The 14343-nt window shown below is 47.5% G+C and overlaps 1 protein-coding gene across 5 annotated transcripts in view; it reads left to right on the top strand.

Moving 5' to 3' along the window:
• The first annotated feature begins 45 nt into the window (after window positions 1-45).
• LOC147638411 (uncharacterized) overlaps window positions 46-14343 on the top strand; it is a 175799-nt gene continuing 161501 nt past the window's right edge. For 2 of the 5 annotated variants that reach the window (XR_015265871.1, XR_015265872.1), the window contains exons 1-3: window positions 51-259; window positions 371-540; window positions 627-763. Coding sequence is in view for 3 of the 5 variants with exons in the window: in XM_086798343.1 (XP_086654469.1) it covers window positions 222-259; window positions 371-540; window positions 627-763 (345 nt within the window). In the remaining 2 variants the exon portion in view is untranslated. Of the gene's footprint in view, window positions 260-370; window positions 541-626; window positions 764-14343 lie in introns of all 5 variants that reach the window. The other 3 variants (XM_086798342.1, XM_086798343.1, XM_086798341.1) reach the window with 3 other exon arrangements.

Here is a 14343-nt window from a genome sequence, read left to right as displayed (position 1 = left end):
CTAAAAGCACACATACGAATGCATTCATGCATGCACATAGATAGATTCACCACAAATGTGAGAACGTGCCTGCACACACACATATATGTACACATATGTACCTAGTTAGCTAGGGCGCTAGTTTGCCGCGCGTGTGTAACCAAAACGTCTCTCAAATAGACATCAAACCAGGAGAGAACTGCCCTCTGGGTTCACCAACTTGAGAGAGGGGAGAGTGAAGGATGGCACTGCGTGCGTTAGCTCGCTTGAGGAACACTTGGTAAGGCTTCTTTCTGTCTAGCTAACTAGAACCCTTCTGCATGTCTTTAGCTTTTGTTTTGGCCCTCATTGAAAAGGGGCTTTCACCTCCTCTTCTTCTGTGGCTTCTCAGCGGCCTGCAGTTGCGAACCCTAGCTCAGCCATCGCAGGTTTTGTCAAGAAAAAGCACTTGTGCAAACCTTGAAGCGAACTTACAAGATCTAAATGCTGCTTTCATGCCGCCGCAGGACAAGAGGAAGACTGTGGCTCGCAGTTTCGCGGCTAGTACCTCAGTTGATGAAGGTAACCCTCAATTGGTGATGATAAGATCTCATATACACTCAGCATTTTCTTTTCATTACACATTTCTGCAACTAACTTTACTGCAGGCAGTCATGTCGAACAAAAATTGGAGAATCCAGTGCTCTCTTCTGGAAGTGAAGCCGGATACCCGGAAGAGTCCGCTCTAAAAGATACAGTACAACCTGCGGGGAGCGATGATACAGAGTTCAAATCTTTCATCAAGGTGCGCTGTCACACTCCTCATCCCATGGGTTTCCTATGCATTTTATGTAACGTGCATGCTAGCTATGATGTTGAAGCATGCAATGTAGTAGACACGCTTGTGATACCATCATCAAGACAATCTCATCCCATTTTCAAAGTTAACGTGATATTATCATCATGGTGAACACATCTCATGTGTAAAGGAAGCCCAATGCTTGCCAGTCAGATGCCTGCAATGTAGAGGACATGCTTGCACACTGATAATATAGGCTGTGACTCATCAATTGCTTGTAGACTTTATGTTCTAGAGACGTTTGCACCGTGAATCCTCTCTTCAAACTGCAAATTACACCTCTAATTGAGCTACATTAACTTGCTTGAAGAGGGGCGAGCCTTTTGGAGAGGTATGGAGGTGGTCTAACTCGCACAACCATGTCCCAAGTTGCAAATTTCCATATGCATAAGTGTGTCTTGGTGTCTTTCCCATGTTTCCATACTCTAGCCTCACAAGGCACTCAAGCTCAATCTGTTTCATGATGGTTATTGAGGTGAACAAATGCTTCTAGCTTGGTCTAAGGGTGGGTTCACAAGGATTTCTTGCCCATGGAGGAGGTGGAACTGGGCAGGCCAGGTAGATGGCATGGGGAGTGGTTTACTCCCTCGTTTTTCACATGCGTAACATTTTAATAATAAAGGTCAAGTGTGAGGCTCTCAAATTATGGGCACAGGTTGTCCTAGGATGGGTACTCATGATGCCAAAGATGAGGGAGGGAGTAGGGGAAGCAGGGCTTGGGTGGTGTCAAAAGTTCGTTACGATTTGGCTCCAAGAGCATGGGTGTGCATCCTGTAGCTGGATGCCATGTGGGCATGCTGTACCGACAAGTGCAAGGGCCTTATGCTGGACAATGAGCTTTTTGTGAGCCCTTGTCCAGGGATGCATTGCTAGTGTACGACCAAGGGTGGTCAAGTTAGGTAGTGCAAGTTCCGCACTTTCCCATTGTGCTAAACCCACCAGCACGGTTCATGTAATGGACTTGCGATTGGAAAATTTCCGGCTGTTATCTATGGAATGGTAGTCCCTTCTACTTTAAAGGTACCACAATTCTCAGACTCATTTTCCAAGAATTTGACGCTTGACCTTAGTGAGGACGGATAATTAATCTCAACGTCTATCACAATACTTTACCCAATTCTAGGGTTCTTGTTTGCTCCATATGATTTTGACCAATGCAATGTAGCAAACCCATATTCTTTGAATATCTTTCATAGGCATACCGTTAGTCCTAAGACAATTGAATTTATAACCTTATCCTTCTACAGTCCTACTTGGTCTCAAAGATACATAATGGTCATGTACTGTGATATGCAGCGGAAGTCTTTGTATTGGTTGATCCTGTCACACAATATGCTCACACTGTCTTCTGTATCCTGAGTTTCGTTAGTTTAGCAATCCATTTCATTTACTTCAAACTTTAAAGAGATGAGAGAGAGATATGAGAACTGAACACCAGATGGGGTCCCAAATTACCCACTGAAGGGCCCCCTATCCCGATAACGAGATAGTATTTGCTTTATTACTTTAGAGAGAATGACTTTGGACTGTAGATAAGCCAAACGCAAGATCTCGGAGGATCGGAGAGCGGCTGATCTGTACACTGCTGTAGAAACACCTCAATGACTCGATCTCGAGCCTATGCACTCCTCCCAAGGGCATGAGGAAGGGCTGCACACCTGAGGCTCAAAGAAGAAGAAGGTGGACTGTTCTACACATTGTTAGAATGCTGAAAACACATATGAATGCTGAGTTACCTTCACCAGATGACTGCTGAATGTGTTGATGATGCAGAGAAGGCTGGACACTGATGCAAACAACTGTTTCAGGGCTGGAAACTGCTGTAGACTGTTACTTCAGGGCTTGAGTCTGCTGTGGACAGAAACGCAGGTGTCTGGAGTGCTGATGGACTGAAACGCAGGTGTCTTGGGGCTGCTGGACAGAAGCTGTAGGGTACTGAGGCTGCTGGACAGAAAAACGCAGAGGTCTTGGGGCTGCTGGACAGAAGCTGCAGGGTACTGAGGCTGCTGGACAGAAAAACGGAGAGGTCTTCTGCTGTACGGCTGTGCAAAATGCAGATATGAAGGCTGATTGCTGGCGTTAAACTATGCTGAACTGTGGGCTGAACTATGGGCATAAACTGATGCTGAATTCAGGGCTGAAAGAGGCTGAAGACAGGCACCTAGGGCTGGGCTGAAGCTATGGATCTCAAGGGGCTGGAGAAGAAAGCTTATGGGCACTAGGGCTGGATTAGTCTTAGGCTGAAAGCAAGAGAGAGGAGAGCTCTTAGCACAATGAAGATTGAATGAGCAAAAGAGGCTCTAGGCAAGCCTATTTATACTAACTGGAGGTTGGTCATTTAATAAAGTTAATATTTATAAATGCCCAATAATGCAAATAAATACTAATAAATATGGAAAAAATACCAGATAAATCCCAGTAAATTCCCTAAGGCTTTGGGGATGTTCTAAATGATGCACAGGCATATGTATGCATATGTATGCAAGATGCAGAGTGCTTTCTGATGCAAACCCTAAGGCTTCTACTGACTCTACATGCATGAATGATTCTCTCCAAGTGGGTTAAGGGACTTGACTGACTGAGTGACCCACCCACTAAGGCTGAGGAATGACCTACGTAGCTCGTGCCTGACTTATCCTGGACTGAGGATGTACAATGGGGTCACGGCGTACGACAAATATCATCCTACTGGGTTCTAAAACTGTACAAATGCTGCACTTCTGATGATGAGCCATCTTGTCACCATGCACTGAGTGCAGAGTGCATGTGACATTCCCTCCTGATTAGCTCGGCGGCAGGTTCATGGCTTCCAAGTAGTCCACCAATAACTGGGGGTACTCCTGGAAGAACTTCTCGTCGAGCCATACGGCTTCGTGGGTACCTCGATCTCGGAATTTCGTATAGAACTGACGAATCCGTCGACCGGAACCATGCTTCCATCGATGAAGAAGGATCTGTTCAGGCTCAATAACTTCTGCCTCGTCTACCACGTATGGCTGCTGTTCATCTAAAACATCAAACACTTCTGGACCAACATATGGTTTTAGCCAAGAAACATGGAAAACATCATGCATTGTCCAATTGGCAGGCAACTTTAACTTCATTGAGACATCACTTATCTTCTTAACTATTGGAAAAGGACCAAAACTACGGAATGAAAGCTTGGGACAACGTTTGCCCACTTGTTTCAATCTCTGCTTCATGATACGCAAATAGACCCAATCCCCTTCCTTGAAGTGGACATCTCGTCTAGATTTATTTGCCTGTCTGCTATATGCTTTCTGAGCTTTGGTCAAGCGGTCTTTGACTGACTCAATGATCTCGGAAAATGCTTCCGTGGTTTTATTAGCCTCTAAAGATGGAGACACCATTCTCGTCAAAAGAGAAGAAAAACGGCGACCAAAGGCTGCTTCATATGGAGTCCGTCCGACACTGGATGAATGAGTGTCGTTCAAGATAGCTTGGACCAATGGAAGATAGTGCTCCCATTTGGACTGCTAGTCATGACAGTATGACTTGAGGACATCAAAGGCCAACTGATTATAAATTTCTGTCTGGCCATCTGTCTGGGGATGGAATGCACTAGACAACTGCAACTTAGTTCCAAAGTTTTCAAATAATGCCCTCCAGAAATGCGAGGTAAACTTGGAATCTCTGTTTGATGTTATGGTGCTAGGCAAACCACAAATTGGATACCAATGCTTGAGAAACAGACGGGCTATGTCCTCGGCTGTGGCCGTATGCTTGCATGGGATGAGCATGCAAAACTTACTGAAGCGATCCACAATGGTAAAACACTGAGTGTTACGGGATCCAGTGGATGCTGGTAGAGGCCCTACAAAGTCCATAGATATGTCGATAAAAGGTCCGTCGGGGATAGGCAAAGGTTGAAGTAAACATGCCTTCTTTGAATGGGGAACCTTGACTTTTTGACAAATCTTACAGGCTTGTACATGTGCATAGACATCACGCCTCATCTTTGGCCAATAAAAGGACCGTTCTAATTTCTCGAGGGTACTGTTGATACCCCTATGTCCTCCAACTAAGGAGTCATGGGCATCGTGGAGAAGAGCGGAACGCTTTTCCCGAGTAACACAGAGACGGTTCTTGTAGAACAACCAACCGTTCTGTACTGAATAGTGGCCAGGCTCAGAAGTGAGGGCCAAACTATACTGAGTACCAAACTCAGGGGAGTCGACATATTGGTCTTTCATACTATCCAAGTCCTTCCCCGTGATTTCGAGAATGGTAGCTTCTTGGACTGCTTGGATGCTGGACTTTCGACTGAGAGCATCTGCTACTGGGTTATGCTTACCAGGGATGTATTCAATCATACCTCCAAACTGTTGGAAGATTTGACTCCACCTGGCCTGTCGATCACTCCACTGGGCACTTGGCATAGTCTGAAGCCACTTAAGTGCTTGGTGGTCTGTTTTCACTGTGAAAGCCTGTCCATAAAGAAAAGGCTTCCAATGTTTGAGCGCTGTGATCACATCCAAAAGCTCTTTGTCATATACCGAATAATTCTTTTCGGCGACATCCAACTTTCTGCTGTAATAAGCCACGGGTCTATTGTCCCGCTGGAGGACTGCACCTATGGCTACATTGCTGGCATCGGTGATGACCTCGAAAGGTTCGTCCCATGATGCTAACCTTAATACAGGTGCTTCTGAGGCAGCTTTCTGGAGTGCACGGAATGCATCAAGTGCCTTACCTGTAACTGAGACTTTCTGCTTGTGAGTCTTCACCCCCTTGAGCAAGTCGGTAAGAGGTGCTGCAAGGTTGGAAAACTGATGGACATGTGTGCTATAGGCCTGACAAAGACCTACGAATGAACGGATTTCTTGGGCGGTCTTAGGAATATCCCAATCTAAAATCTCCTGAACCTTTGATGGGTCCAGTCTAATCCCATCGGAACCGATGATGTAGCCCAAATACTGAACTTCCTTAACACCAAAGATAGACTTTTTGGCGTTTATGTAGAGCTGATTATCTCGCAAAAGTTGCAAGACTTTCTCCACATCTTTCTTATGCTGCTCCGCAGTGGCTGAGAAGACTAGTATGTCATCAAGGAATATGAAAACACACTTCCCAATGTGGACTGCCAAAATCCTAGACATCATCTTATTGAACGTTGCGGGTGCATTTGTAAGCCCAAAAGGCATGACTACGAACTCGTAGTGACCACGCTCTGTCGTGAAAGCTGTTTTTGGAATGTCAGCTTCAAAAATGCGGACCTGATGGTAACCACTCTTGAGGTCGATCTTAGTGAAAAATTTAGCACCGTCTAAACGCTCCAAAATGTACTCTATCCTGGGCATAGAAAACTTGTTCTTGATAGTGAGTTTGTTTAATGCCCTGTAGTCTACACAAAGGCGTGCAGACTTGTCCTTCTTTTGGACAAATAGGATAGGTGCAGCAAATGGGGAGGAAGAAGGCCGAATGAATCCGGCTCGGAGAAGCTCAGATAACTGCTTTTCCAACTTGCCCTCTAAAGTCTTGGAAAGACGATAGGGAAACCTGCTAGGAGGATCTGATCCAGGGACCAAATCAATGTGATGGTCCTCAAGGCGAGAGGGAGGGAGACTGGGTGGGAGATCGTCCCTAAGCATAATGTCCTGGTGTCTGGATAGGAGGTCTGCTAACTGAGGGACTGAAGATGTAAGGGATGCTACTAATGAGGGAGGGGCTGTTTGAGCACGAACATAAAGGAGTGCTCCTTCTGCTCCCTTGCGGATAGCTCGTCTGGCCTGGAGATGTGAAATCAATGGGATGCCAAGAATGCTTCTATCCCCACGAATCATGACAGGCTCAGGAAAACCTTTACAAATAGTAAAAGTGTCCTGCCCCCAATTGGGAATAGGCTCATACTGACGGAACCACTGAATTCCTAAGATCATGTCACACCCCAACAAAGGTGAGACGATGAAATCTCGTTGAAATGAGGCCTTCTGAACTTCAAAGGCAAACTGCTGTGCCTTCTGGGAAATGTGGGTGCGAAGACCAGGTGTAAACCCGTCCACATCCAGATGATATGGGACTAAAGTGCAGTTCAATTTATTAGCCAACTGGGGAGAGATGGCGTCTTCAGAACTGCCCATATCGAAAAGGACTACAAACTGTCGGCCCTGGGCAGAGCCATAAGCTCGGATAAGGCTCTTCTGAGCAGCATCGCTCTCACCCTCCTGCTTAGCATCAAATACCACGGATGGCATAGGATGCATGGAAGGTAAAAGTTGAACTGCATTTGAGGTAGTAGGCGGGACTCGAGGAGCTGGGAAGGCGGGACTCGAGGAGCTGGGAAGGCTGTGGCAACTGTGGCAGAAGGAGCTTTGGCAGCTTGTGCCGCTTACCATTTGTGGCAATCCTTCTTACCATGCCCTATAATATGACAGAAAAAACATCTATTTTTTGACTGGTACTTCCTTTGCTCCTCTGGAGGAAGATAACCTCCAGTAATGCCTGCTTTAGCCTTTTCATCAGGGGTTTTCTTAGGTTCTTTATCCTTCTTACCCCCTGAACTGGAGCTATTACTGCTGTCGTTCTTAGCATCTTTAGAAGATGCGTTACCTTTCCTTGTCTGTGCAGGTGATTGCTGCTGCTGGGGTTTGGTACTGGACTGAGATGCTTGCTTGGGCTTGCCCCCGTTGAGCTTCATTTCTTCATTCTGAGCGAGAGTCAAAGCCCGGTCATATGTACTTGGTTCAAAGTTACGAACTGTGAACCGAATGTAGGAGTCCAATCCACGAATGAATTGCTCCATCTTGGCCTGCTCAGATAACCCTAACTGCTGTGCTAAAGTAATAACCTTACCGGAAAACTGAAGCACTGGGGAACCGTTCTGTCTGAGTCCATAGAACTCGTCTTTCAGACCGGTCATGTACTGGGGCGGGAGCAATCTGGTCTTCAGGTCATGGACAAAGATGTCCCAGTCAAAGGCTGTGACACCTGTGGCCTGGTCATTATGAATACTAGACCAATGCTGCCACCAAGTGACTGCCTCACCAGTGAGATGGGGAGCCGCTAAGTGGACTTTGTCTTGTGGGTCTGTGATCCTAGCTAATGGAAAATGAGCATTAAACTGATGAATAAATTGATTAACTGAAGAATGATCACACTTACCATCATACTTGCTGAAATTCGGTTGACTGCGAATGATGGTGGTTGAAGCTGCTGCGGGATGCTGGCTGGTGACACCTATGACTGGGGAGACTGAGGAGAGCTGCTGATACCTCAAGTGGATGGCCTCCTTTTCCCGTTGGTGTTCGAGTAACATACGTTCTCGATCAAGCTCACGTTGGTGTTCCCGAGCGGCGAGTTCAGCCTGATGCCGGTCTTCGTCGATCCTGCGTTGGGCTTCCTCATAGTCCCGTCTTTCTTCTTTTTCTCTTCTCCTTCGGGCGTCGTCCTCTCTCCTTCGTTGTTCCATCTGAAAGAAGAGGGAGATGTAGTCGGGTGCTGCTGGAGGTGTAGAAGGACGTGCTGCTGCTGCCTCCAAGAGTTGGAGACGCTCCATGAGTAGCTGGTTCTGAGCTCTTAGAAGAGCTATGGTGTCTGCTGTAGGCGGAAGAGCAAGGTCTCCTTCGGGGGAGATGTCTTTTGGCTGATGAGTACTCTCTCCTGTAGACATGATGCTGAAGTCGGTGGTCGTGCCGGAACGCAATCTAACCATCCGAGGATGCCCCCACGCTAGGATACGGTGTGTGTGGACTATTTGAATCTGATACCAATGTGATATGCAGCGGAAGTCTTTGTATTGGTTGATCCTGTCACACAATATGCTCACACCGTCTTCTGTATCCCGAGTTTCGTGAGTTTAGCAATCCATTTCATTTACTTCAAACTTTAAAGAGATGAGAGAGAGATATGAGAACTGTACAGTAGATGGGGTCCCGAATTACCCACTGAAGGGCCCTCTATCCCGATAACGAGATAGTATTTGCTTTATTACTTTAGAGAGAATGACTTTGGACTGTAGATAAGCCAAACGCAAGATCTCGGAGGATCGGAGAGCGGCTGATCTGTACACTGCTGTAGAAACACCTCAATGACTTGATCTCGAGCCTATGCACTCCTCCCAAGGGCATGAGGAAGGGCTGCACACCTGAGGCTCAAAGAAGAAGAAGGTGGACCGTTTTTACACACTGTTAGAATGCTGAAAACACATATGAATGCTGAGTTACCTTCACCAGATGACTGCTGAATGTGTTGATGATGCAGAGAAGGCTGGACACTGATGCAAACAACTGTTTCAGGGCTGGAAACTGCTGGAGACTGTTACTTCAGGGCTTGAGTCTGCTGTGGACAGAAACACAGGTGTCTGGAGTGCTGATGGACTGAAACGCAGGTGTCTTGGGGCTGCTGGACAGAAGCTGCAGGGTACTGAGGCTGCTGGACAGAAAAACGCAGAGGTCTTCTGCTGTACGGCTGTGCAAAACGCAGATATGAAGGCTGATTGCTGGCGTTAAACTATGCTGAACTGTGGGCTGAACTATGGGCATGAACTGATGCTGAATTCAGGGGTGAAAGAGGCTCCTGTGGTTGCCATAGCAATATGCAACGTTTGTCAATGCCTTACTCCCTGCAAGATGTGCAAAACACTGCACCAAAGCACACAAAATGCTCACAGTTGTTCTCCCAAAGTTTATCTCCCACTGCGGAAGCACGAATGCAACTCTACTCCCACTGAATGTGATGAAATCACCAAAATCTGGTTGCTGCAGATTTAGGACAGCACCTTAAATGTGCTCTGTTCCCCTTCCAAAGTACTGTACAGCAGTACTAAGTGCTCACCAATGATGTACCAAATCTGTACCGGCAAGTACAGCAGCTGAAAATGAACCTTTTCCTCACTCAAAACAATGTACAGCCATGCCAAAACTTGCACAAAGTTGTACCAAATCTGTACCAGCAAGTACAGCAGGAATAAATGCTCTCCTGGCTGTCCAAATGAGTGAAAATCTGACTTTTACAGTCCCTACCACTGCATACAACAGTCCCGGACTGAAATTGAGCAAAAGCCCCTTGACTGCAAGTGGATTTTTGAGGATTCAAGGCATAAAAGTCTTGCCTGCTGCTGTGCCAAGCTCAACAAGCATAAAATCTTGAAAAGCCCCTTGATTCAAGATCAATTTCTGATCATACATGGTACATTAACGCACATGAAGGCATCCAGAGTCTTCACAGTGCTTCCCCCTGGCCACATATACATCCAGTACATAAAAGCCCCTTGATTTACAGGCACATTGAGCGCTTGACAGGCATCAACACATTGCCCAAAGCATCAAATGCCAGTGTCTGCATGCAAATCAACCCAATCGGCACAAAAGCCCTTTGATCTGCACTGCAATTTCCTGCGATTTTGCCCCAAATGTGCGATTGCTCACATCATACAGCATGTATGAATGCCCAATGGCACAATTACATCAAAAGCCCCAAATTTTGACATCCAATTTCCTGCAAATTGATCCTGATTGTGACCAATGTCACCCAATTTTGCCAATTTTGCTCAAAAATTGAACAATTTGGCACCTGTACCTGCTCAATTGATGATTGTACCTGCTCAATTGCAAATCCCAAAAATTTTTTAGCATGTACCTCTTAAATCAGCTGATTTCTGTTGCAGAAAAGGAGGTGTCTTCGTATTTGATGATTCGTGTGAGATGCTGCTTCACGGCCTGCCAAGACAGCGCTGGACTTTGGCCAGCGTAAGGGCGAATATGAACTAGTCATCAGGTACAGAGAGAGTCGGAGCGGTGTGAGATCGAGAGCAGCGGGCTCTAGAAGAAGCTCTTTGAGCAGCGACGAACGTGGGCACAGTATCGTGAGGCAAAATGTTCCCGAACGGACGCTAGCAGGCGGAGCCCTGTTTGTTGACGCTGCCTCCGCCTGCGCTGCACGAGACTAGGCCTTCACGGGGACACGTAAGCGTGCCCTTTGTTACGCCCTGGCCAGCGCTACACGCGATGAGCTGAGTGCCGCCCGCCAGCCTGCATGCGCGTATCCGCCCAACGCTTTGCTGCAAGCGCACGAGCTCAGCTGTCGGCTTTGTGGTGCAGTTGCGCCGCTTGCGAAGGAGTCGTACCGTACCGCCTGATCTCAGAGCATATCCAGTCGCTGAAGCGAAGGGACTGCAACACGCGACAGTGTGAGGATGAGAGAGGCGTTACCCTCTCTTCATGCTGGCTACTCTCCTCGCGTTTCAGCTGCCCGTGGCTACTCTCCTTGCGCTTCTTATCTCAGCAGCGTTCATCAGCTGTCGGCCATAGCCATCTGCTAGTAGCTTGTCACAATCAGCACAGCAGTCAAATTCGTAACCCTAAAACCAGTGCTCTTCGATGTAGAAACCCTACCACTCTCTACCACAGGGATCTCCTGTAGCCAAGGCTCTGATACCAGTTGATGGGAGAAGAATTAGGGTTTCATGTGGGAGACATACATAGAGAAGAAGAGAGAGAGAGAGAGAGAGAGAGAGAGAGAGATGTGGGGATGAGTCAACTCATCAAGTGTGAGTGTGTGACTCCCCTATCACACATGTATATTTGCTCTAGTACACATAGTGCACATAGTACATTAAAAGTACTAAGTGTACTATGTACTATAACTTATGGGCTAGTACACACTATAAGGGTGGGCATAATGCCTTTACCCCAACACCTCCTGGATTGGCCGCCGCCGGCGGTTGGCTGTCTGTAGACGTCACCATGGCCACTTGAACTCCCGGATCTGCCAGCACCAGCCTGAGTAAACGTGGCCTAGGCGGCGCCGGCCTGCTGTGCGTGGCCTGGGCATCAGCCTGCCTTGCCTGGCCTGGGCGCCGGCCTGGCCTGGGCACCAGCCCGCTTGGCCTATGAACAGGCTCAGGAAAACCTTTACAAATAGTAAAAGTGTCCTGCCCCCAATTGGGAATAGGCTCATACTGACGGAACCACTGAATTCCTAAGATCATGTCACACTCTAACAGAGGGGAGACGATGAAATCTCGTTGGAATGAGGCCTTCTGAACTTCAAAGGCAAACTGCTGTGCCTTCTGGGAAATGTGGGTGCGAAGACCAGGTGTAAACCCGTCCACATCCAGATGATATGGGACTAAAGTGCAGTTCAATTTATTAGCCAACTGGGGAGAGATGGCGTCTTCAGAACTGCCCATATCGAAAAGGACTACAAACTGTCGGCCCTGGGCAGAGCCATAAGCTCGGATAAGGCTCTTCTGAGCAGCATCGCTCTCATCCTCCTGCTTAGCATCAAATACCACGGATGGCATAGGATGCATGGAAGGTAAAAGTTGAACTGCATTTGAGGTAGTAGGCGGGGCAGGAGGAGCTGGGGAGGCTGTGGCAACTGTGGCAGAAGGGGCTTTGGCAGCTTGTGCCGCTTGCCATTTGTGGCAATCCTTCTTACCATGCCCTATAATGTCACAGAAAAAACATCTATTTTCTGACTGGTACTTTTTTTGCTCCTCTGGAGGAAGATAACCTCCAGTAATGCCTGCTTTAGCCTTTTCATCACGGGTTTTCTTAGGTTCTTTATCCTTCTTACCCCCTGAACTGGAGCTATTACTGCTGTCCTTCTTAGCATCTTTAGAAGATGCGTTACCTTTCCCTGTCTGTGCAGCTGATTGTTGCTGCAGGGGTTTGGTGCTGGACTGAGATGTCTGCTTGGGCTTGCCCCCGTTGAGCTTCATTTCTTCATTCTGAGCGAGAGTCAGAGCCCGGTCATATGTACTTGGTTCAAAGTTACGAACTGTGAACCGAATGTTGGAGTCCAATCCACGAATGAATTGCTCCATCTTGGCCTGCTCAGATAACCCTAACTGCTGTGCTAAAGTAATAACCTTACCGGAAAACTGAAGCACTGGGGAACCGTTCTGTCTGAGTCCATAGAACTCGTCTTTCAGACCGGTCATGTACTAGGGCGGGAGCAATCTGGTCTTCAGGTCATGGACAAAGATGTCCCAGTCAAAGGCTGTGACACCTGTGGCCTGGTCAGTATGAATACTAGACCAATGCTGCCACCAAGTGACTGCCTCACCAGTGAGATGGGGAGCCGCTAAGTGGACTTTGTCTTGTGGGTCTGTGATCTTAGCTAATGGAAAATGAGCATTAAACTGATGAATAAATTGATTAACTGAAGAATGATCACACTTACCATCATACTCGCTGAAATTCGGTTGATTGCGAATGATGGTGGTTGATGTTGCTGCCGGATGCTGGCTGGTGACACCTATGACTGGGGAGACTGAGGAGAGCTGCTGATACCTCAAGTATATGGCCTCCTTTTCCCGTTGGTGTTCGAGTAACATACGTTCTCGATCAAGCTCACGTTGGTGTTCCCGAGCGGCGAGTTCAGCCTGATGCCGGTCTTCGTCGATCCTGCGTTGGGCTTCCTCATAGTCCCGTCTTTCTTCTTTTTCTCTTCTCCTTCGGGCCTCGTCCTCTCTCCTTTGTTGTTCCATCTGAAAGAAGAGGGAGATGTAGTCGGGTGCTGTTGGAGGTGTAGAAGGACGTGCTGCTGCTGCCTCCAAGAGTTGGAGACGCTCCATGAGTAGCTGGTTCTGAGCTCTAAGAAGAGCCATGGTGTCTGTTGTAGGCGGAAGAACGAGGTCTCCTTCGGGGGAGACGTCTTCCGGCTGATGAGTACTCTCTCCTGTAGACATGATGCTGAAGTCGGTGGTCGTGCCGGAACGCAATCTAACCATCCAAGGATGCCCCCACGCTAGGATACGGTGTGTGTGGACTATCTGAATCTGATACCAATGTGATATGCAGCGGAAGTCTTTGTATTGGTTGATCCTGTCACACAAATGCTCACACCGTCTTCTGTATCCTGAGTTTCGTGAGTTTAGCAATCCATTTCATTACTTCAAACTTTAAAGAGATGAGAGAGAGAGATATGAGAACTGTACACCAGATTGGGTCCCGAATTACCCACTGAAGGGCCCCCTATCCCGACAACGAGATAGTATTTGCTTTATTTCTTTAGAGAGAATGACTTTGGACTGTAGATAAGCCAAACGCAAGATCTCGGGAAATCGGAGAGTGGCTGATCTGTACGTTGCTGTAGAAACACCTCAATGACTTGATCTCGAGCCTATGCACTCTTCCCAAGGGCATGAGGAAGGGCTGCACACTTGAGGCTCAAAGAAGAAGAAGGTGGACTGTTCTACACTATGTTAGAATGCTGAAAACACTTATGAATGCTGTGTTACCTTCACCAGATGACTGCTGCATGTGTGGATGATGCATAGAAGGCTGGACACTGATGCAAACAGCAGATTCAGGGCTGGAAACCGCTGTAGACTGAACCTTCAGGGCTGGAATCTGCTGTGGACAGAAACGCTGAAGTGTTGAGGATGCTGTGGACTGAAACGCATGAGAAACAGGGCTGCAAACTGCTGCTGTACTGAAACGCAGGACTGCTGCTGTACGGCTGGGCAAAAACGCAGAGAAGAGGCACTGTTTGCTGGCGTAGAACTATGCTGAACTGTGGGCCGAACTGTGGGCCTGAACTGATGCTGAATTCAGGGC

The sequence above is a fragment of the Cibotium barometz genome, chromosome 5 (assembly GCF_041138505.1).
Source record: "Cibotium barometz isolate CiBa-2024 chromosome 5, ASM4113850v1, whole genome shotgun sequence".
Lineage (NCBI taxonomy): Eukaryota > Viridiplantae > Streptophyta > Polypodiopsida > Cyatheales > Cibotiaceae > Cibotium > Cibotium barometz.
The sequence above is the reverse complement of the archived record's forward strand: the minus strand, read 5'-3'. Positions and strand labels throughout refer to the sequence as shown.